Source organism: Mirounga leonina, unplaced genomic scaffold (assembly GCF_011800145.1).
Source record: "Mirounga leonina isolate KUSES-001 unplaced genomic scaffold, KU_Mleo_1.0 Mir_447, whole genome shotgun sequence".
NCBI lineage: Eukaryota > Metazoa > Chordata > Mammalia > Carnivora > Phocidae > Mirounga > Mirounga leonina.
The window spans coordinates 14,004,477-14,029,280 of record NW_023270757.1 but is presented as its reverse complement, the minus strand read 5'-3'; the positions used below and the strand labels follow the sequence as shown (position 1 = coordinate 14,029,280).

Genomic DNA, 24,804 nt, shown 5'->3' with positions numbered 1-24,804 from the left:
CACTTCTCCCTTATCCCTGATAACCACTAGTGTGCTTTCTGTCTAGGTATTTACCTTTCCAGGATATTTCAGTATACATAAAATCATGCAATATGTGACCTTTTGTGTCTGGCTTCTTTTACTTATCATCTTTTCCATTTTATAGTATGTATCAGTATTTCATTCTTTTTTATGGCTGAGTAATATTTCTGTGTGGATTTATCACATTTTATCAGTTGATGGACATTTAGGTTGCTTCCACCTTTTGACTATGGCTAAGTTTTTTGAGCATTATCTTGTTGATTCCCATAATGATCCAGTGAGGACAGCCACTATGGAAAAGAGTATGGAGTGAGAGACGATGGACTCTGAGAAACAAACTGAGGGTTCTAGAGGGGAGCGGGGTGGGAGGATGGGTTAGCCTGGTGATGGGTATTGAGGAGGGCACATTCTGCATGGAGCACTGGGTGTTATGCACAAACAATGAATCATGGAACACTACATCTAAAACTAATGATGTAATGTATGGTGATTAACATAACAATAAAAAAGATATAAAAAAAGAGTATGGAGTTTCTTCAGAAAATTAAATATATAAGTACTGTATGATCTGACAATTCCTCTTCTGGATATATATCAAAGGGAAATTAAATCATTGTTTAGAAGAGATATCTGCACTCTCATGTTCATTGCAGCATTATTCACAGTAGGCAAGACACAGAAACAACTAAAGTGTCCATTGACATTTGAATGGATTAAGCAAATGTGTTATATATGAAGACAATAGAATATTATTTAGCCATAAGAAGGAAATTCTGCCATTTGTAACAACATGGATGAATCTTGAGTACATTATACTAAGTGAAGTAAGTCCGACAAAGACAAATACTGTATGATCTCCCATGTGGAATCTAAAAAAACTGAACATACAGATACAGAGAACAAATTAGTGGTTGCCAGAGGTGGTGGGCAAAGGCGGAAAGGAAATGGGTAATGGCAGTCAAAAGGCACAAACTTATAAGAAGGTTAAGTTCTGGGGATGTACTATACAGTATGGTGGCTGTAGTTAATACTGTATCATATATGTGAAGGTTGCCAAGAGAGTAGATTTTAAAAGTTCTTATAAACACAAAAAATTATAACTGTTTGAGGTGATGGATGTTAACTAAACTTATTATGGTAATTATTTCATAATATTTACATGAATCAAATTCTTACTCTGTACCTTAAACTTATGTTACATGCCAATTATGTCTCAATAAAGCTGGAAAAAGAGACTCCAGTGAGGAAGATAATAACTGTACAGATGAGGAAACTGAGGAGCTGAGAGATCATATGACTAGTCAGAGCTACATGAGTGTTGGATTTGTCTTTGGAATCCATATCTCAGCAAGGCTCAGCAAGTTCTTAACAACTATTCTCTCTTGTTTTGCGGGCCATGTGGACAAGGTGAGGGTGGCTTTAAATATTTCAGACAATTGGGTCTTTGGTCTAAAACTTAGCTCTGCTATTTAATACCAGTGAAAAGGTGTGTTTGTCAAGAGTGGTAAAGGAGAGAAGAAAGTTGGTGCTCAAGTAAGTGTGTGTGTTAAGCACCAGTAAGAGGGGATTAAGTAAGATTTATACAGAATCCTGTAGCATAGTTTGCACCTTGTAGTCTGCTCCTACCAAAGTATCCCTATAGAAGAAGAGACTGGGGGCGCCTGGGTGGCTCAGTTGGTTAAGTGTCTGCCTTTGTTTGGTTCAGGTCATGATGTCAGAGTCCTGGGATCAAGCTCTGCATGGGGCTCCCTGCCTGTGGGGAGTCTGCTTCTCCCTCTCCCTCTGCACCCCCCTCCCGCTTGTGCTTGCACGCTCTCTCTCTCAAATAAATAAAATCTTTTAAAAAAGAGAGATACTGAAACCCCATAACCCCACAGCACTCAAGCAGATTTTGTATCTTGTTCCCTTAATACATTTGTTTTTATGTAAGAATAACCCAAGTGACCTAACATGACAAAAGTAGATGCTGCAGAATGATGAGTCAGGTTTATTCTGTGTGTTCTGCATATGGCATATTAGCTGGTGACCATGGGGTGTGAGGTGTGGCAGTAGGATGCTAGCTGCCATTTCCACTACTAGATGATTGAAGAGTCAGTGTAGAACTTTTTCTTTATTGGAACTTCTTGATTTCCAAGATTGTGAAAGAGTGGACTATTGCACTGTGTGACTGATAAACTGGAAAATTTTATGGACTGTTATAGTACTTTTATGGAATGTTATAGTGTTTCTTCTAAATAAATTATTCAAAACTTTAAAAAGAGAACATCAAGAAAGCAAATATTAGAGTAGAAAAAATGATTCTGAAAGGCGTATTTTAAAGAACTTACTTGCAAAAATTTTAACACATTTTTTCTTTTCTTGGTGACTCTTAAAAAACTCTAATTGTCTTAAGTTGAATTTTTACTTAAATATTATCTTTTCTATCAGAGTTACTTTTGTTGTTTTTTTATACAAGTGACTCCAAAGTTGTTTTTTTTTTACTTATTATAAAAGATACTAACATTTCTTCAGCCAGCATAGTTTTGAGTTTTTAAAAATATTATCATTTTGTATCTAATAGTATTCTGGTTATATTAAGTTGCATATATGTTGAATAAAATACTTTTCATAGACTTGGAGTGAGGGTGAATATGAACCATGTATTCTTGTGGATATTTTGAGGTAAAATTCATTTTGAGACACATGCTTTGAATGTAATTTGTGCTGTTTATGAGGTGTTTTCCAGCAAGTAAAATATAATTCTGATAGCCTGTTGTAAATATAAATTCTAAACCAAAGTTTTTAATACACTGCAGATTACCTTCCTTCAGTGGTTTTCCGGTTTAAATTAACTTACGACCAGTCACCGTATTGTTCAGGTCCTGATTACAAATCCATATCAAAAGAAAATTGAATAGACTCCTCTTTCTTCATTGACTTTAATTTAAAACTCAATTCATTTAGGATGCACAAAGTTACAGATTTGAAAAGTTGATAAATCCACTTGAATTGTAATATTAAAATATGTCCATGGGTTTTGTGTTTGGGGACCACCCTGCTGTGCTTTACTCTCTGTGGTGTAAGACTTGGCCATTGTATTAGTGTGGTATTTTCTCTCCATTCACTAAAATCTGCGTTTTTTTCATAGGATTGCTTATTTGGTATAATGTTTTATTTTCTATTTATGTATAATAAATATTAACCATACACAGAGGGCTGTGTCAAATGACCATATAGGGCAAAATGATTCCTTTTATTCCTATTGGTACTCTAGGGAATGATAGTATTTCTCTCTCTCTTTTTTTTCCTTTTTTCTTTTTTTTTTTTCAAGATTTTATTTATTTATTTATTTGAGAGAGAGAGAATGAGAGAGAGCATGAGAGGGGAGAGGGTCAGAGGGAGAAGCAGACTCCCCACTGAGCGGGGAGCCCGATGTGGGACTCGATCCTGGGACTCCAGGATCATGACCTGAGCTGAAGGCAGTTGCTTAACCAACTGAGCCACCCAGGTGCCCTTTTTTTCTTTTTTAGAGAGGGAGAGAGTGCATGCGAGTGTGGAGGCATGGTGGGGGGCGGGAGGGGCAGAGGGAGAGGGAGAGAGAGAATCTTAAGCAGGCTCCATGTCCAGCATGGAGCCCACTCTCACAATCCTGAGATCATGACCTGAGCGAAATCAAGAGTCAGATGCTTAACCAACTGAGCCACCCAGGAGCCCTTGGAATGATAGTATTTCTGTTGTTTCCTTTGGCATGTACTTTTAAAATTTCCAGCTATTTATTTTTTTTATTTTATTTTTTTTTAAAGATTTTATTTATTTATTTGAGAGAGAGAATGAGAGACAGAGAGCACGAGAGGGAAGAGGGCAGAGGGAGAAGCAGACCCCCTGCCGAGCAGGGAGCCCGATGTGGGACTTGATCCCGGGACTCCAGGATCATGACCTGAGCCGAAGGCAGTCGCTTAACCAATTGAGCCACCCAGGCACCCTCCAGCTATTTAAAAAATTCAGATGCAGATGCTTAAGCAGAATATACTACTTTTTGCAGGTGGTTCCTTATACCCTAATGGCTCTTTCCTGGCTGATTGATCTGTTTCCTTCTGATGATCACATACTCCATGGTGGCATCAATAAAGTCTTACTTACTTTATTTTTTTTCTTTTTTAAATTTAAATTCAATTAGCCAACAAATATTAATCATTAGTTTTTGATGTAGTGTTCAGTGATTCATTACTTGCATATAATATACCCAGTGCTCATCACATCACATGCCCTCCTTAATGCCCATCACCCAGTTACTCCATCCCCCCACCCACCTCCCTTTCCTCAACCCTCAGTTTGTTTTCCGGAGTCAGGAGTCTCTCACGGTTTGTCTCCCTCTCTGATTTCTTCCCATTCAGTTTCCCCTATGATCCGCTGCGCTATTCCTTGTGTTCCACATATGAGTGAAACCATATAATAGCTGTCTCTCTGATTGACTTATTTCACTTAGCATAATACCCTCCAGTTCCATCCATGTCGGTGTAAATGGTAGGTATTCATCCTTTCTGATGACTGAATAATATTCCATTGTATATATGAATCACATCTTCTTTATCCATTCATCTGTTGAAGGGCATCTCGGCTCCTTCCACAGTTTGGCTGTTGTGGACATTGCTGCTATCAACATTGGGGTGCATGTGCCCCTTTTTTTCACTACATCTGTATCTTTGGGGTAAATACCCAGTCATGCAATTGCTGGGTCATAGGGTAGCTCTACTTTTAACGTCCTGAGGAACTGACATACTGTTTTCCAGAGTGCTGTACCAGCTTGCATTCCCACCAAAAGTGTAAGAGGGTTCCCCTTTCTCCACATCCTCACCAACATTTGTTGTTCCCTGTCTTGTTAATTTTAGCCATTCTAACTGGTGTAAGGTGGTATCTCATTGTGGTTTTGATTTACTTTAAAAATATTCTGTGAAACACTTCTATGAGGTTAAAATGGTTCATGGTTAGTTAATGAGTACTAGTAGTCCTTTTGTCAAATTGGTCACATGCTTGAGCTATTTGCATGTAGTGAGCTACAGAGTTAGATAAGTAACATTTCCAGTGGCTTTCTCTTCATTTTGGCAGTGGAGGAGTTAAACAGCATCTGTTCTTCACCTTGTTTTCCTGGTGAGTTCTGTTTTCCTTCTGGGTTCTCTCTCTAGGATTCTCCTCTGTCTTTTCCAGGTGTCTCTTTCCCTTCTTGCTTTCCCACTCGATTTGGCATGGTGATGTTTGTCTCTGAGTGAGTAAGGTGAAGAACAGGGCATTATGCATGTTCATTTTCCTGTAGCTTGCATAGCTGACTGAATGAATGAGTCTGCCTCAGACAAAGTGCAGGAATGAAGTCAGTGGTGGAGAAAACGACTATATTTTGGTCCATGATATACTGTTGAGTGAAAGGATTGCTGCATGTTAAGCTTCCTCACTTAAAGGACTCCTCAAAACACTGCTCCCACACAGACTGGTGGGGTAGGTTTCCGAGCATTTGACCAGAGCTGTCCAGGAATTTGGTTCAGGAAACTGGTAGCAGCTAACCTTTTTTTTTTTTTTTTAAGTTTTTATTTAAATTCCAGTTAGTTAACATACAGTGTAATATAAGTTTCAAGCGGGGCACCTGGGTGGCTCAGTTGGTTAAGCGACTGCCTTCGGCTCAGGTCATGATCCTGGAGTCCTGGGATCAAGTCCCGCATCGGGCTCCCTGCTCGGCAGGGAGTCTGCTTCTCCCTCTCCCACTCCCCCTTTGTGTTCCCTCTCTCGCTGTGTCTTTCTCTGTCAAATAAATAAATAAAATCTTTAAAATATATATATAAGTTTCAAGTGTACAGTATAGTGATCCAACACTTCTCATCACAATAAATGCCCTCCTTAATCCCCATCACCCATTTCACCCATCCCCCTCACCCACCTCTCCTCTGGTAACCATTAGTTTGCTTTCTGTAGGTAGGTTAAGAGTCATTTCTTGGTTTGCCCCTCTCTCTCTTTTTTTCCCCCTTTGCTTGCTTGTTTTGTTTCTTAAATTCCATGTATGAGTGAAATTTACCCAAAGAATACAAAAATACTAATTCAAAGGGATAAATACACCCCTGTGTTTATAGCAGCATTATCTACAGTAGCAATTAACTGTATTAAATTGATCAGAAAGAAACACAGAAAGGTGAGAAACTGCTGTTTCTTCTCTTTGCCAGGCATTGGGACAAGTGCATCTGGAATGATTGATTCTAGGAGTCTTTTTAAAATGAGAGATTTCTCTATTAAAATGTGTATTTACCTTTCCTAACCATCTTTATTGTTTTGTCCATTTATCAGATATTAGGCAGATTGAATTAAAATTTGTAAGTTGAAATTTGTAAGGCTTAGTAATTTTATATGTTATAAAAACAATTCTTGGTAGCTCTTTTTGTAATGAAGGTCAGCCTTTAGTGATATAAGTATGTATCCCTTAGCTTTTAAGAATTCTGACTCTAATTTTTAGTACCAGGGTTTTTTGATGATGGAGTTGGTTTATATTTGCATAAAACTCATTCTGTGAGAATACTAGAACATAAGCTTTAAAAAATCTATCTGAAATTTTATCATAATTGGCAAATTACTACTTATTTTTGTTATTTCCATTTAGGTTTTTTCCCAAGCAGTTCTCAAGGGTGTGATGCATTTCTTCGCCATAAGATGACACTGATCTCTCCCTCAGTATTGAAGAAGTATGGCATTCCCTTTGACAAGGTATATTAGTGTTATTCTTTAACATTCATTTTGTGTGTGTAGTATTTTTATGTAAGACAAATTTAACACAAACTAATATATCCTTGACTTCAAATAGGGTTTTTAGGATGTGGGGAGAAAAATTCAGATTCTTGTTTTATAACATAACAATTATTTATCTAAATACTCATTTGAAATTTTATTTATGGATACATTTACTATAATTTCATGCTGGTTATAGTTCACTTATAACAATAGTGAAAGTAAAATGCAGGACATTCAACAAAGTAAGATGTAGCACTTCTACATTAAAGTCTTTTATATGGGGCGCCTGGGTGGCTCAGTTGGTTAAGCGACTGCCTTCGGCTCAGGTCATGATCCTGGAGTCCCGGGATCGAGTCCCGCATCGGGCTTCCTGCTCGGCAGGGAGTCTGCTTCGTCCTCTGACCCTATCCCCTCTCATGTGTTCTCTCTCTCTCCAATAAATAAAATCTTAAAAAAAAAAAAAATAAAGTCTTTTATATGAACAATATAATTTATATATATGTGATCTATTTTTTTTAAAAGGAATTCAGAACAGGGGCATCTGGGTGGCTCAGTTGGTTAAGCATCTGACTATGGCTCAGGTCATGATCTCAGAGTCCTGGGATTGAGCCCCTCGGTAGGCTCTGCACTCAGTGGGGAGTCTGCATGTCTCTCTGCCCCTCCCTCCACTTTTGCGCGCTCTCTCTCTTTCTCTCAAATAAATATAAATCTTAAAAAAAAAGAACTCAGAACAATTATTAGTTTGGTTGGAGTCAGTTTTTATGATACCAGTATGTTTCTTCTAAACATATTCAGACATAATACAATTGAGAGTTCATTATGGATAAAATTGCCAGATGATTTAATAATCAGATATTGCTTCTTTGGAATATTTCTGAAGATTAAGTTCTGTAAGACTCACTACATACTAGGTTCCTCTTTCTTTGTGCCCATGGGTAGTTACTGGGTCAGAATTATTATGGAGCATGAGGACTTTTATGTGAAGAAGCTAAAATGACAAAAAGCTTTTGACCAGATAAATAAAGGCTCCCTCTCAGAGGAGGATTTAGTAATTAGCTACTTGTAGAAACATTAATAAGTAACTGTACTCTCTTCTTCATCTTTTTTTCTTCATTTTTAATTTGACTTTTCTTCCCGTAATATTTGCTGTTTTTCACCTCAGAAGTTTTTCACTTGTGCCTAAATCTTTACCTCTTCTTCATCTTGGACGCTTAAAGTGCATCCCACCCCCCACCCCCAGCTTTGTTCAAAGTAGAAGTTTTTCAAGGACCAAGAGTCATTCTCCAACTTGAGGTGGTCCCTGCTCACTCACAAACTGTCTATGCTGTATTCATGCATGAGATGAGACACATTTTCTTGTGTGCAGGGATGCTCTCACCACTGTTTTACTCACATAGTCTTAGCCATGACACAAAGTGTGACTTCGAGATGTATACTGTGAGGGATGTGCATGTGTGTGGAGATAAGTTGGTGATGGACTACAGCACTCTCACAGATACAGAGGGCAGGGGCTGTGTCCCCTCCATGGGCCACTGCCACTGTGGGGCTCTGCCTTACTTGCAGATACCTCTAGGCACTGGGCTTTTCAGTCTCAAACACATCATCAGTGAGTGTTTCTTTTAGATGGCTGGCATTAGCTTAATTAGACACTTTTCTTTAAGTTGGAATTTTATTTTATTTTTTTATTAAGATTTTTAGTTTTTTTCTTTAAGATTTTATTTATTTGACGGGATAGAGAGAGTAGGAACACAAGCAGGGTGAATGGGAGAGGGAGAAGCAGGCTTCCCGCTGAGCAGGGAGCCAGATGCGGGGCTGGATCCCAGAACCCTGAGCTGAAGGCAGACGCTTAACCGACTGAGCCACCCAGGCGCCCCTTAAGTTGGAATTTTAGAAGGGAGAGGAGAATGAGTGGACTAGAGTCTCCCAAGGACAGAACATCCTTTATGATTTTAGGGCTGGTGATAGATATTGATCAGGCTGGTCTTTGGAGAGGGGATCATGTGAAATAGCAGACTGTGGGATTGGTTCATTTCCCCAGGATTGGAGGCCTTTGGAGCTTGTAGTTCCTTTCCAAGCTTTGGGGAAAAGGAGGCAGGTGCCCTGCACCCCTTTCTGGGCTGTGGCTTTTCAATACTACTTGGTAAAACCCAATGCACCAGGCTCTCCTTTAGTCTCTTGAGGATGGTACATTTCATGGCTTCTGAAGACACCACTGCCTCACCATCTGATTGGCAATTGCAGTTTTTTATATGAAATACTGCCACTTCCCCTTCCATGTTGATGAAGAATGTGTGGTGACTATGTGCTCCTCAAGGAACTTGTTTTGTGATGATGATAATGTAACACGGGACAGAGTAGTGTAGGCTTCTGAATTAAACTTCCCAAGTTCATTCTTGATTCTGTCATTTGGGGAAATTATATAATTTTTCTGAGCTTCAGTTACTTTAGCTGGAGAACAATGATAATAATAGTACCTACTTAATAGGGCTATTATGAAGATGAAAAGAGATGATCTATAAGAGGGCTTTACACAGTATATGTTATATAGAACACATTCTTTCTCCTTAGTTTGACCCTCTTTTTAGGCAATCATTTCACAGTTGGAGTAACATTTTCTTTCTTTCAATGTATCTGCACATAATCATATATATATATGTTTAATAAACTGATAATGTCTGCTTTTAGATTATGTATATTTCCTTTCCAACTTCTTTTATGATATGGAATTCTTTTCTGTCATTGTGCTTTCTTATCTACGTATTACGCAGAGGCAGTAAGATCAGCCAAAAAATATTTTGGCTAACTGGGACTGACTGTTTCTGGAAATTATACAGAAACATAAAATTTAGAGTCCCTTTCAATGGGAACAGGTACTCTTTTCAACATGGCAAAAGCAGGATTTTCTTTTTTTTTTTTTATTATTTTATGTTAATCCCTATACATTACATCATTAGTTTTTGATGTAGTGTTCCATGATTCATTGTTTGCGTATAACACCCAGTGCTCCATGCAGAACGTGCCCTCTTTAATACCCATCACCAGGCTAACCCATCCTCCCACCCCGCTCCCCTCTAGAACTCTCAGTTTGTTTTTCAGAGTCCATCGTCTCTCATGGTTCGTCTCCCCCTCCGATTCCCCCCCTTCATACTTCCCCTCCTGCTGTCTTCTTTTTTTTTCTTAACATATATTGCATTATTTGTTTCAGAGGTACAGATCTATGATTCAATAGTCTTGCCCAATTCACAGCACTCACCATAGCACATACCCTCCCCAGTGTCTATCACCCAGCCACCCCATCCCTCCCACCCCAACCCCCACTCCAGCAACCCTCAGTTTGTTTCCTACAATTAAGAATTCCTCATATCAGTGAGGTCATATGATACATGTCTTTCTCTGATTGACTTATTTCACTCAGCATAATACCCTCCAGTTCCATCCACGTCATTGCAAATGGCAAGATTTCATTCTTTTTGATGGCTGCATAATATTCCATTGTATATATATACCACATCTTCTTTATCCAGTCATCTGTTGATGGACATCTTGGCTCTTTCCACAGTTTGGCTATTGTGGACGTTGCTGCTATAAACATTGGGGTGCATGTACCCCTTTGGATCCCTACATTTGTATCTTTGGGGTAAATACCCAGTAGTGCAATTGCTGGATCATATGGTATCTCTATTTTCAACTTTTTGAAGAACCTCCATACTGTTTTCCAGAGTGGCTGCACCAGCTTGCATTCCCACCAACAGTGTAGGAGGGTTCCCCTTTCTCCACAACCCCACCAACATCTGTCATTTCCTGACTTGTTAATTTTAAAAAGCAGGATTTTCTAGGTAGTGTAGAAAAGGGTTGTGGATGGGATTCAATGGAGCAGTGAAGGTATTTTCCTTATCCCAGTGGCAGCAGCCCTACCTTCTTCACCCATCTCTGTGTAGGGTTAGAAACAGCTGACCAGGGTGAGTTTTGTTTTATCACATAGTACAGGGAAGTGCCTAGTTTCTAAGCACAATTACAATTAATGAAATTCAGTGAGGCCAGGAGAGGAGAGAACCAGGCTGTGTTCTCATGTGGCTCAGAATGATGGAACTGGAGCCATGGTGAACACTGATGAGTGGTTCTTTACCTGCCAGGTGGCAGCGGGGTTGCTGCTCATTATTGTAGAACATCTGCTGGGCTGTCATGGGGGAGAGGGCGATGAGATAGATTTCAGATTTATTGTGAAAGAAAATACTTCCACATTTGTTGCTTTTTCTCTAGTTCTTTAAGGTGTAAAGTTAGTTGGTGAATTGGGGATTTTTCTATTTTTTTGAGTGAGGCTTGGATGGCTGTGTATTTCCCCCTTATGACCACCTTTGCAGTATCCCATAGGTTTTGGACCGATGTGTTTTCGTTCATACTGGTTTCCATGAACTGTTTAAGTTCTTCTTTGATTTCCTGGTTGACCCAAACATTCTTGAGCAGAGTGGTCTTTAGCTTCCAAGTGTTTGAATTTCTTCCAATTTTTTTCTTGTGATTGAGTGCCAGTTTTAAAGCATTATGGTCTGAGAATATGCAGGGAATAATCTCAATCTTTTGTTATTGGTTGAGACCTGATTTGTGACCCAGTATGTAGTCTATTGTGGAGAAAGTTCCATGTGCACTTGAGAAGAATGAGTATTCTGTTGTTTTAGGATGGATTGTTCTGTACATATCTATGAGATCCATCTGGTCCAGTGTGTCACTCAAAGCTCTTGTTTCTTTGTTGATTTTCTGCTTAGATGATCTGTCCATTGTTGAGAGTGGAGTATTGAGGTCTCCTACAATTAACATATTGTTATCAATATGACTCTTATTTTGGTTAACAGTTGGCTTATGTAGATGGCTGTTCCCATGTTGGTGGTGTAGATATTTACAATTGTTAGATCTTCTTGTTGGATAGACCCTTTAAGAATGATATACTGTCCTTCTGTGTCTCTAACTACAGTCTTTAGCTTAAAATCTAATTTGTCTGATTATAAGAATTGCTACACCAGCTTTATTTTGAGGTCCGCTGGCATGGAAGATGGATCTCCATCCCTTCACTTTCAGCCTGAATGTATCTTTAGGTTCAGAATGAGTCTCTTGTAGACAGCATATATATGGGTCCTGTCTTTTTATCCAATCTGCAACCATGTGCCGTTTTATGGGAGCATTTATGCCATTCACGTTGAGAGTGATTATTGAAAGATAGAACTCATACAGCAATTCAGTAATGTGGCAGGATACAAAATCAATGCACAGAAATCAGTTGCTTTCTTATACACTAACAGTGCAACTGTAGAAAGAGAAATTAGAGGAACGATTCCATTTACAATAGCACCAAAAACCATAAGATACCTTGGAATAAAGCTAACCAAAGAGTTGAAGGATCTATACTCTAGGAACTACAGAACACTCATGAAAGAAATTGAAGAAGACACAAAAAGATGGAAAAACATTCCATGCTCATGGATCGGAAGAATAAACATTGTTAAAATGTCTATGCTATCCAGAGCAACCTATACCTTCAACGCCATCCCGAACAAAGTTCCAATGACATTTTTCAAAGTGCTGGAACAAACAATCCTAAAATTTGTGTAGAATCAGAAAAGACCCCAAATCACCACAGAAATGTTGAAAAAGAAAAACAAAGCTGGGGGCATCACGTTGCCCGATTTCAAGCTATATTACAAAGCTGTGATCACCAAGACAGCATGGTACTGGCACAAAACAGACATATAGACCAATGGAACAGAATAGAGAGCCCAGATATGGACCCTCAATTCTATGGTCAAATAATCTTCGACAAAGCAGGAAAAAATATGCAATGGAAAAAAGACAGTCTCTTCAATAAATGGTGCTGGGAAAATTGGACAGCTGTATACAGAGGAATGAAACTTGACCATTCTCTAACCCCATACACAAAGATAAACTCAAAATGGATGAAAGACCTCAATGTGAGACAGGAATCCATCAAAATCTTAGAGGAGAACATAGGCAGTAACCTCTTTGACATCGGCCACACCAACTTCTTTCAAGGTATATCTCCAAAGGCTAGTGAAACAAAAGCAAAAATGAACTTTTGGGACTTCATCAAGATAAAAAGCTTCTGCACAGCAAAGGAAACAGTCAACAAAACAAAGAGGCAACCCACAGAATGGGAGAAGATATTTGCTAATGACACTACAGATAAAGGGCTGGTATCCAAGATCTATAAAGAACTTCTCAAACTCAACGCCCAAAAAACAAATAATCAAGTCAAAAAATGGGCAGAAGACATGAACAGACACTTCTCCAAAGAAGACCTACAAATGGCTAACAGACACATGAAAAAATGTTCATCATCATTAGCCATCAGGGAAATTCAAATCAAAACCACATTGAGATACCACCTTACACCAGTTAGAATGGCAAAAATTGACAAGGCAAGGAACAACAAATGTTGGAGAGGTTATGGAGAAAGGGGAACCCTCTTACACTATTGGTGGGAATGCAAGTTGGTACAGCCACTTTGGAAAACAGTGTGGAGGTGCCTCAAAAAATTAAAAATAGAGCTACCCTATGACCCAGCAATTGCACTACTGGGTATTTACCCCAAAGACACAGATGTAGTGAAAAGAAGGGCCATATGCACCCCAATGTTCATAGCAGCAATGTCCGCAATAGCCAAACTGTGGAAAGAGCCAAGATGCCCTTCAACAGATGAATGGATAAAGAAGATGTGGTCCATATATACAATTATTACTCAGCCATCAGAAAGGATGAATACCCAACTTTTACATCAACATGGATGGGACTGGAGGAGATTATGCTAAGTGGAATAAGTGAAGCAGAGAAAGTCAATTATCATATGGTTTCACTTATTTGTGGAAAATAAGGAATAGCATGTAGGACATTAGGAGAAGGAAGGGAAAAATGAAGCAGGGAATTGGAGGGAGAGATGAACCAGGAGAGACTATGGACTCTGAGAAACAAACAGGGTTTTAGAGGGGAGGGGGGAGGGGGGATTGGTTAGCTTGGTGATGGGTATTAAGGAGGGCACGTACTGCATGGAACACTGGGTGTTATATGAAAACAATGGATCATGGATCACCACATCAAAAACTAATGATGTATTCTATGGTGACTAACATAACATAATAAAGTAAAATTAAAAAAAAAAGAAAATACTTCCACACACAACATTTTAGTATACCTAAAATGGCAACTGAATTGCCTTGTATGCATCTGTATTTATATAGTATGTCTCCTGTATGTCTACATACACATACATACTCACAGATTCATTTCTCAACATTTTAGGACTGAATTGAACCATGGTGACAAAATGAACCATAGGTAATAAATTTGATAATCCATCATTGCATAGGTAAATTTTTAAAAAAGCATAGAAAAATTTTGCTTTACTATTTTTCTATAGCTCATGGTGTATTTTGTGTGTTTTGGTGATCGTAAAAAGTCAAATGTCTTTAACTTAAAAAATAGGAATGGAATAAATATATTTTTCATGTTTGCTTTTAAGCTCTGACTGGTTTACCCAAGTTACTTTAATTATATTTAAAGATGCACTCACACATACATATTTAAATAATTCTTTGATAGAAATTTTACTATTAAATGGTATATAGTTAATTGAATGTTTTCTGAGTATTATGAAAGAATAATTTGGTGAATACCACCAATTCTTTAGCAACAGAATTCATAGTAAAGCCTGTTGAGCATGGATTATTGGAGTTTTTATAGCTCTAACTTTGAAAAAACATCAGTCAAAATAGGTCCTGTTATGTAACTCCAGTAAAATGAATTTTTAAAGTATTAAAATATGCAGCTTGATTGCTAACATGAACAAATTTACTTGGGTAACTTAAAGACATCTTCAAATAAAATATAATATCTTTGATTGTAGACATTGCCAGAAGGTCACACCCTGTTTAGAAAAGTCTTTAATGTTTCCTGAAAAACTGTTAATGAATTGGGTAAAGATCTGGGGCTACTTCTTTTATATGAGATAGCTCTAATATCATGGCTTTTTTTTTCTTTTTTTATAGGAAATATATTTTAATTATATTTGTAATTTGGAAAGTCTTATAATTGGAAAATATTATGTTTTCTACCCTATAGATCACTCAGGAGGCTGGAGAATTTATGATCACTTTTCCATATGGCTACCATGCTGGTTTTAATCATGGTTTCAACTGTGCAGAATCTACAAATTTTGCTACAGTTAGATGGATTGACTATGGGAAAGTTGCTAAATTGGTAAGTTATGCCTCAAAAATAAAGCATAAATTAAATGTGTATTCTGGATATTGTAGGAGGAAACCTAAGATCACATGCAACACTTTTTTCCTCCTCATTGATATTGTGTGCTTCTCACCAGGATAATTTATTTCAGACTAGATATGTTTATTTTACATGGCCTATATTAGCACTTGTAGCCACAGTTTTCTGTTTTGAGATTAATGTGGAGCAGAGGTAATTTTATGCAACTGAAGTTTGCTTTCTTTCTTAAAGCCACCAATTGTTTTTTTGTGAGATTTTCTAGTGGCTCCCTGTGGCTCCATGTTAGGTAGACTTGGCTCTCTCCAGATTGAGTTTAGCCCATAGCTTAGAAAACAACTACTTACAGATGAAAGTGTCTGTTAAAACTATAGTAAGAGGTTGAGGGAGGATGGTAAGAAGAAATGATTAAAACTGTCTTTAGTGCAAAAATGAATTTCTTGAAAGTAATGTAGAACATACTTTAACAAGACATATATCTTTATGTTAAATTTGGTATGAAATTTTGTATCTCCTGCTCAGTATATTTAATTTATTACACAGACTGTATATTTTCATTCACAAGCCACAGCTTCTATTAAATTTAATTAATCTCCCCCTGTGGTCTTAAATAGAGGACATCTTCAAAGAGGTGGTAGCTTCCATTAGGTTGCTTTCTTTCCTATGGCTTTGGAGGCAGAAGTAGAGGCTGGCAGAGGGCAGCTTCTAAATGAAACTATGTATTTTACAGAGTATGTAGAATTGACACAGATTTAATAGAAAATGACATATACAACTTATGTGGCTGTATCTTGGCCACTGCATGGTATAAGTGAGTATTATTCATTCTACATTGATAAAACTTGCATGTAGAACCATTGGGTGAACTTGGATAGAAATATATTCAGGGAAGAGAACACTAGGTTTAATTTAGATGTGTATTTAGAAAATTACATAATATATTAAAATAGAAGTATAGCCCTTTGGCAGCCTAGGAAGCATTTGTGTGAACTTGTGAAAAAAGGAACGCTCCTGCTATTAGAAGACTTTTTCTGTTCTAATTTCTATTTATGAGGGGTAATTTAGAAAGGAACAGAACTGAACTACTTCTTCCCATTACGCATCCTTCATATTATAATAAACCTAATAAAAAAACAGAAAACTCAGTGTATGTGCCAGCGCCTTGCAGTGCTTTCACAGAAAGGTAATGCTTGTATCTACATTGAAATAGAGACATAGACCCGTAGTTACAGCAAGGTATGTTATTTTATGGCTTGCCTCTTTAATCATTGACATAATAAGTCAGCTATCACAGCTGTTCAGTTACCAGAAAAATTAGTTGATGCTTGTTTACTGTGGGTTTCAGATGTAGCTCATTGTATTGATACCATGGGGAGAATAGCTTCCCCCAAAACTAAAATGTTCTTAGTGGGTTTCCACATTTTTTTGTGCATGTAGAATGGGACTGGGGTATGACCAAGGAAGGGAGGTTGGGTAGTGGTTTCGTCTCTGAAATCATAGCTGACAGAGCCTAGAATTGGGGGACTGTTAAGAAGTAGCACACTGTGGTGGAGGAGGCAGGGATCGAAGGTCCAGCTTTTCTTCTAGCTAGCCATATATCATTAGGAAAGTCATTTATTTATTTTGTTTGTTTTTTCCTGAATAAATTAGAAATACCTCTCCACTCCATAGATTTGTTATGATGTGGAAAAACCTTAGGTCTGTGGGTATCCACTCATGCTGTATTGATTTATATCATTCAGTTTAGTTAAGGAATATGACTGTCTTTGTTCTGGTATTTTGCTAGGTACAAAATTGTTCAATGACTATGACGCAGTTTTGGCTAGTTAGTTAAAAATTGTCTTAATTGCATGCATTTGAGATGTTTTTAGGTGTTGTCTCCACCCTTCCCTTACTTTTGGTGATGTATTTGTTTTCTGTTGCTGTTGTAGCAAATTACTATAAAAGTAGTGGTTTCAAACAATACCCACTTACCATCTCATGGTAAGTTTGATATTAGTCTCACCAAGCAAAAATCAAGATGTTTGCAGGGCTGCTTTTTTTACTGGAGACACTGGTGAAGAATCCATTTCCTTGCTCAGTCAGGTTGTTGGCTGAATTCAGTTCCTTGCAGTTGTAGGAGTGAATTCCCATTTTCTTGTTGCCTGTCAGCCAGGTGTTTGCTCCTAGAGGCATCTCTCAGGTCCTTCCATGTGGTCTCCTAGATTTCAGAGCAAGCAGTCATATAAGATGACATTCACAAATTGCAGGAATTAGGACATGGGTATCTTTGTTGTTGGGGGTGGGAACGTTGGGGCAGTGTTCTACCACAGAGAGTTCCAATTAATAATTGACATGGTGAAATATTAAGAATCTTCTTTGAGTAGATGTAACTAATTTTAGTTATTCTGTACAAGAACTGGAAACTAAATTTGTAATGGATACAGTTTTGAATGTTTCAGTAAAACATACTTATGCTTTCTTAAATTATATCCCTCAATTTTAATATTTTCTTGGCTCTCAGTAAATAAGTTCTCTTATATTGTAGGGCGCTCTGATGGCATTTTTGTGCATATTTTGGTGTCTTTGTCATTTATTTGACACATTTTTATTGCTCTCCAAGGCTATTTCTTTACACAGCCATATGAATACTGTATCATGTGTATGTGTGTGCATGTGTGCATACATGTGTGTGTAGTTTTTAATCTTGGGAAAATTTGTGAATTGGGCAGTTATTTTTTGTGTTTTGCTGGTGATAAATGTATAATGGATTAATTAGGAACTGCATTTGACTTTTAGCTTTGGGATACCTGGGTGGCTCAATCAGTTAAGCGTCTGCCTTCAGCTCAGGTCATGATCTCAGGGCCCTGGGATCGAGTCCTGCATCGGGCTCCCTGCTCAGTAGGGAGCCTGCTTCTCCCTCTGCCTGCTGTTCCCCCCTGCTTGTGTTCTCTCTCCCTCTGTCTCTCTCTTTCTCTCACAAATAAATAAATAAAATCTTTAAAAAAAAGATTTTAGCTTTGAAGGTGCCTAAGTTAATTCTTAAACTAACATTTTTGCCTTCTTAAGTCTTTGCTTTATCCAGTTTATTCTAAATGACAGCTATTAAGAAATAGTTATTGTACTCAGGGATAGTTTTATATTCACATATAGTAGCATCTGAGGGGTCCTGTAAGTCCTATCTATCTATAAATATCTCTCCTTCAAGTACCCAAAGTTTTATGTTTTATGCCTTTATGTTTTTATGGTTATTTGGGATTAGAGCACCTTACAAATACATATGTACTTGAAAAATATATTTTAAGAATTTAGTTAAAAAAAAAGAAATAGTTATTATTCACAAGTGATGATGAGGTATGCTTTTGAGGGGGGCACATAATTTAAAAAATAATGGTGTGCTTTTTCATAGTTGAACCCCAGGGGGAATGAGATCTCCTTTACCTGTCACATGGGGTTAATATGAGTATATAAAAGCTTCCAGGGGCGCCTGGGTGGCTCAGTTGGTTAAGCGACTGCCTTCAGCTCAGGTCATGATCCTGGAGTCCCTGGATCGAGTCCCACATCGGGCTCCCTGCTCTGCGGGGAGCCTGCTTCTCCCTCTGCCTCTGTCTCTCTCTCTCTCTCTGTCTCTCATGAATAAATAAATAAAATCTTTAAAAAAAATAAATAAATAAAAGCTTCCAATACAGTCTCTTTGTGGGACAGAATTAATGTGGTACAGCATGTGGGGTCTCTACTGGTTACATTTCATATATTACAAACCAGTATTTCTAATTTGATGACTTAGAAAAGAGCTTTACAAAAGCCTATTTTTTAATTGAAAAAAAAAAAAAAAAACAAACAGCAAAACATTAGGTTTTGAAAGATAACCCCAGGGTCACTGGTAATGTTGGAGATATTGGTGATTTTTATTCAGAAAAATCCTGTACGATACTCTAGAACAGAAGGGTCTTGCCTTTAAGAGAACTCACCTGCCTAAGAAGGGGGTTATGTAATTTCGCTCCATTTCATTGATCAAAGGTAAGGTTTTCACTGAAGAAAAATTGAGAGGAATGTTCTAGGTAGCTACGTGCCCATTTGCCTACTGAGTTAGGCAGAGTTCAGCTTCAGAGAGTGCTCAGTGAGTTCCTCCTTTGCAACAGGAATTGTGCTACATGTTTGTACAAAGAAGAAAGACATGTTTTCTTTGTCTTGAAGAGCTTTTATAAAGAGCAGAGGGGCTTTTAATAAACCTCCATTTTCAAAACTGTAGTATGAATAGAACATACTATCTAGTTATTTATTTTAGGCATCTTTATAGCATTGAACATCAGAGTAATCTAGAATGAAATGCTGTATTTTTTTCTGATAGAGATTTAAAACTATGTAGCACTTTAGCAATTGAAATAAGATATTGGTGCATATTTGAGATGAATGTTTTCCATTTCTGGAGCATTCTCTCCTTTTGTGGTGCAATGGAGTCCATGATTACTTCTGTACAGGAGCTGTGGTGGCACTCACAGGTCTGCTTCCTGGCTAGGTTGGATCGAAGAGCTGGCCTGCAGGTTGTATTTCATTTTTCCGTTTGGTAGGATGAAGTGCAGTTGTTTTGATGTTAGGTTTGATGGATTTGTTTGCCACTGCATTCATTAGCTTCACATCAAAAAACTGACAGGCTGTTAAATGAAACTTTGGCTTAGATTTTCAGCTTGACTGTTTGGAGACATTTGTGAAGATATTTTGTTTTTGTGTCGCCGCAGCCTCAAGCACTGTGATTGTCTCAAAGGGAAGAAAAGTTATTTACTGTACTGATTTTCTTGAGTAAAAAAGAACCATTGTCTTGGGAACAGTCATGTCTAGCCTACACCATCAGAAGTGGTGTATTTATGACCGTGTGTGCAGTGTGAGAGACTTATCCATGGCACGATAAATAATGTTATCTTCTTGGAAGGAAAGGTAGCAGTTGGTGGCTCCAACGTGATACCTCTTATTTTGCATTAATTTTGTTTTAGGTGATAATCTATTAACATGATATGCCAGAAAGTTGAAAAATCACACTGCAGAGCCAGGAATGTTCCCTCATGAACTTCAGGAGCATTACTTCACAATATAATTTTAAAGCATTCTGACATTTGAATCCTTAAATGTTTGAACAAATTTAAAAAGATAGAATTTTGAAATTGATTTCCCTTTAATCTGGAGTGGATTTCAGTTATTAAATTGTCTTGCCTACAAGAGCTGTGGTATAGCTTCATTCCATTTTGTATTTTAATCCTTTCCTAGAGTTAGATTTCGTTATTCTTAAATCGGGTAGCACCCTTCCAAAAAAAATCTTTAATCTTGGGCAGTCTTTTTTAAAACAATCAGGGATCATTTTAATGGTGAGTCCCTATGTTATATTTTAATATGTTTTAGATCACAGAATTTCTTCATTCTTAGAGCATGTGAAAGAAAGGAAATGTAGACTAACAGTTCCTGCGTTCTAATTTTGAGTGTCTGATGTGGCATATATAATATGAACTTTGGGAGCACAGAGATTTTATATTCTCATTTTCTCTTTTTACCTCTATTTTATTTCTATTTCCTGGGCGCCGGTGGTACAACATAGAGTACAAAATACCATGTGGAGAAACAAAATCATATGAAGTCATGTCTTTTGGAGCTTCTACTCTAACTGGGGAGTTAGTATTTATATACCTGGAAGAGGTATTAAGAAAGAAAATATTCATATTATGTCCTCATCTTATTCTGATAAAGTATAGAATTATGGGATTTAGAAAATCTGAGACTTCAGGTAGTGTAGTAGAAAGCCAGTTGATTAGTAAATATTGTGTCTGCAGGAGAGATATCTGGAACTCAAGTCCTCAGAGCTAGGGAGACTGATTTTATTTATTGCTAACTTAAATTTGCTGGGTTTTGGGATTTGAGTTACATGGTTTATGACACTGATGTTTAGTTGCTAAACTGAAATCAAGGTAATGTCTGTTTTTGAGGCTTTAGTTTAAGTCAGACCTTAAGAAAAAAGTAAGTTGGTGGGCGCCTGGGTGGCTCAGTTGGTTAAGCATCTGCCTTCAGCTCAGGTCATGATCTCAGGGTCCTGGGATCAAGTCCCCTCATCAGGCTTCCTGCTCAGCGGGGAGTCTGCTTCTCCCTCTGCCTCTCCACCCCGGCTTGTATGCTCGCTCTCTCTCACTCTCTCTCTCTCTTTCTCAAATAAATAAATAAAATCCTTGAAAAAAAAGGAAAAAGTAAATTGGCTTTTTTGAATAACTTACATATTCTACTGAGAAAAAATTAATTTGTTTTTAAGTTATTCTACTTTCATATAGTTCGATAGTAATGATTGCTGAGATTGTTTATGATATGCTGGGTCTTGTCCAGGGCACTTTATCCGTGTTACTTCATGCCATTTCTGTTATGGTGCCAGTTCAGAGATAATCTGATGTCTTCTGCCCTCTTCCACCGCCTTTCTCAAATGTGGGAGGAGGAGAAGAGGAATGATGTATAAAGTGAGGATGGTGCGGCTGGGATCAGAGGCAGAAGGTTGACTCCCCCAGTGTGCTATTTCCTTCTGGACTCATCTCCCTGGATATGGTGGATTAAATAGGTACCAGTCTACTACGTGATTGGTGGGATCACTTTCAAGATTCTTGAGGATTCAGAATGATCCTGTCTATTGTATAAGTTGTAGGGGGGAGTTTGCACCCTAACTGGGGAGTTAGAACAAAATCGAGGGCATACATACCTGTTCTTACGATTATGAAGGACCAAATTCTATTGCAGGACTTTTGAAACTTTGGGATTTTTTTTTAAACCATCTCTTTTACTTTGTCCATATTTATTCAGTGTTTATAATAGTAAATACATAGTAAAAAATTCTACAAAAGGCTCTGTCCCAGATAGGTGTTTGGAGAAGAGGGAAAGTTGGGATGTGTGTTCTAGCCAGTGGTGACCCAGAAAGGAGAGGAGTGGTAAGCATACCTGGGGATATTTGAGGGAAGTAGGCTGGCTAGCCTCTTGAAGGAGGAAGGGGATGATGGGAGAATCAGCTGGGCTTCGGGTACCGTACCCCCAGAGTTTATAGTAGCTTTCATTCTTTCCCATGTAGGGTTTCCTGCATCCCTGTATCCCCACCCAGCAGCTACCACTGACAAAACAAATAGTGGTTCATCTAGTAGGGTGTTGTTATCTCACTTGAGGGATTCAGAGATCACTTACACCCAGGCTTGGTGTGACTGCTCAGCAGCAGTGTTATGAGGTCCCCTGCTCTTCCTGTCCTTCTGTCCTACCGGCCTTAGTGGGAGGGTATTCACTAGTGCTTACTCTAGGCATGTTCTCTCCAAGGACAGGAAGGAAGGAGTACGAAGGTGGCTCACCCACCTTCCTCTGTTTGGGGGGAAAATCTTTCCTTGAAGTCCACCTGAAAACTTCCTTTTATATTCCATGGCCATCCATAACTGTAAAGAAGGCTGGGAAAGTAAATGGCAAGTCACTGGCATGTTTAGACCCTGCTTGTGCTGGGCCCTGTGCTGTGGTTAAAGAAGTAAATAAGACAGATGTGATCTCTGTCTCTTGGAGCTAAGAGTCTCCAGCAGTTGTTCTCAACCCTGTGGGGCTTTAAAAGTACAGACCCCAGGTCCCACCCAGACCAAGGATAATGATCTCTGGTAAGGGGATAAAAGTATTTGAATTTTAAAAATCCCCCTAGCTGAATCTGGTAGATGCTTTGGGTTGAAAACCACAGGTCTTTAGTGAATTAAATAGACCTTTGTTGTTTGGGTTGAGGTCCTCCAGCATCATATAATACTTTTTTTCTACTAAAAGGCATTTTAGGGGGAGCCTGAGTGGCTCAGTCATTAAGTGTTTGCCTTCGGCTTGGGTCATAATCCCAGGGTCCTGGGATCGAGCCCCACATTGGGCTCCCTGTTCAGCGGGAAGCCTGCTTCTCCCTCTCCCACTCCACCTGCTTGTGTTCCCTCTCTCACTGTGTCTCTCTCTCTCTCAAACAAATAAACAAAATCTTAAAAAAAAGGCATTTTAGGTTTTAAACCATCAATGTAGAATCCATTTGTAAATTGGAGATGTGTAATAATTTTCAAGTATATTATTAATAGCCCTTTTTCTGTGAGAATTAATAGGTATTTTGGGCACATGTAGAATTGGGTGTTTCATGAATGTCCTGTGAGTATGCCCTTCAGCATTTTTAGAGGAAAGAAGAGAGTATATTGGAAAAGATCTCATAGAGGCGGATGAGTGTTAAAGGTAAGGGTACTATATATAGCTGTTTCTAAGGTTAACTATAAGAGCTTTTTGTCTAGTGTACTGGATTTGTAACTGTTTTGGGAATCCTTTTTTGTTTTTTTAATATTCCCTCTTAGTTTTTCTCCTGTTTTTTTTTTTTATTATGGAAAAATAGTATAAAATAAAGAAAACTCTTAATCTCTTATAATAATATAATTATATAATAGTATATTTGGGTTATCAAAGCTGAATATAAATTATCAAAGAGATAAATAGTCTTCTTATTTAAAATAATATGGAAACAACTTTATCCTACTCCCTCCTCCCATAATCCTGTATCTCCTTTAAGCTTATTTTTATTCTTACTACTGTCTGGCACACTGTGGATAACACCCTAATTTGTTTGTCTCCCTTGCAGTAGAATGAGAGATCTGTAAGAGTAGGGATTTAAAAAAATCATTAGTATCAAAAATATTAGTATCATTTTGTGTTTTCTACCCAGCACATAATAGATGCACAAGAAATAGTTTGTTGAATGATTAAATGACTTCTTGTCAAAGGCCATCTAGTTAAAAACATCAGAACCAGGATTCAAACATAGGAATCTTGCCTGTATTTTATTGTTTTCTTCTTATGTAAACAGTGTTCTCTTTTTTACATTTCAGCTAACATTCACTGACTGCTCTGTTACACAGAACACAATAATTACAAATTTCATGTATAAATTTATCACATTTAAAAATTTTCCTCTTGAGAACTTGTAGCTTTCCAGTCTGTATCTGAAACCTATTTTCACTACTTAACTCATCATATCAACTCAGATAGTAAAGCCTAAGATGTCATGGCAGAAAAGGAAATGGTTTGCAAAGTTTGGGGACAATGCAAGAAAATAAAAAACATGGACCATGTGAGTACAGTCAGTTCTCCCTCTACCACTGATAAGCTGATTTTCTTTGGGAGTATCACTCTGCCTTGCTGAGACTATTATGTTAAAATAAATAGTGGTTCTGTTCCTAACTTGATTCAAAAGCTGTGGTTAGACATATGATCACACATGAGCTAGGAGGCAGCCAATTTATCAATACTTTAGTATGACCAAAGAATAAATGATGAGGGGTAAAAGGAACACTATTTGTGGCTGTGGGGTTAGATTTGAATATAGGCACTGCTGCTTGCAAGTGATTGATCCTCTTGCTGGTGGTTTGATTTACTTGATAACTTTATGATTTGTTGCTGATTGTTTTCTCTTACATAGTGGCTATCTCAAAGGATCTGTGTAGTCTTTTGATAAAATGTGGTAACTTAAAGAAAAAGCTAGTTAGAGGAGTACTTGGGAAAAATTCTTCCAAGTGAGATCTGAACCCTTGGCTCAGCTACATACTGATTTTTCTTTCCTGGTGGATGAGCTAAGTGTGAATTAGGGCGACTTCTTCGTCTTCGTCTTCGTCGTCGTCTTCTTCTTTCTTCTTTCTTCTTTCTTCTTTCTTCTTTCTTCTTCTTTCTTCTTTCTTCTTTCTTCTTTCTTCTTCTTCTTCTTCTTCTTCTTCTTCTTCTTCTTCT

The 24,804-nt window shown here is 37.9% G+C and overlaps 1 protein-coding gene across 16 annotated transcripts in view; it reads left to right on the top strand.

Moving 5' to 3' along the window:
• The window catches only part of KDM4C (lysine demethylase 4C), a 457,231-nt gene that overhangs the window by 121,674 nt on the left and 310,753 nt on the right, over positions 1 to 24,804 (top strand). For 15 of the 16 annotated variants that reach the window (XR_004676204.1, XR_004676205.1, XM_034987990.1 and 12 more), the window contains 2 exons: positions 6,638 to 6,741; positions 14,887 to 15,024. Coding sequence is in view for 13 of the 16 variants with exons in the window: in XM_034987990.1 (XP_034843881.1) it covers positions 6,638 to 6,741; positions 14,887 to 15,024 (242 nt within the window). In the remaining 3 variants the exon portion in view is untranslated. Of the gene's footprint in view, positions 1 to 6,637; positions 6,742 to 14,886; positions 15,025 to 24,804 lie in introns of those variants that run through there. The other variant, XM_034988006.1, reaches the window with a different exon arrangement.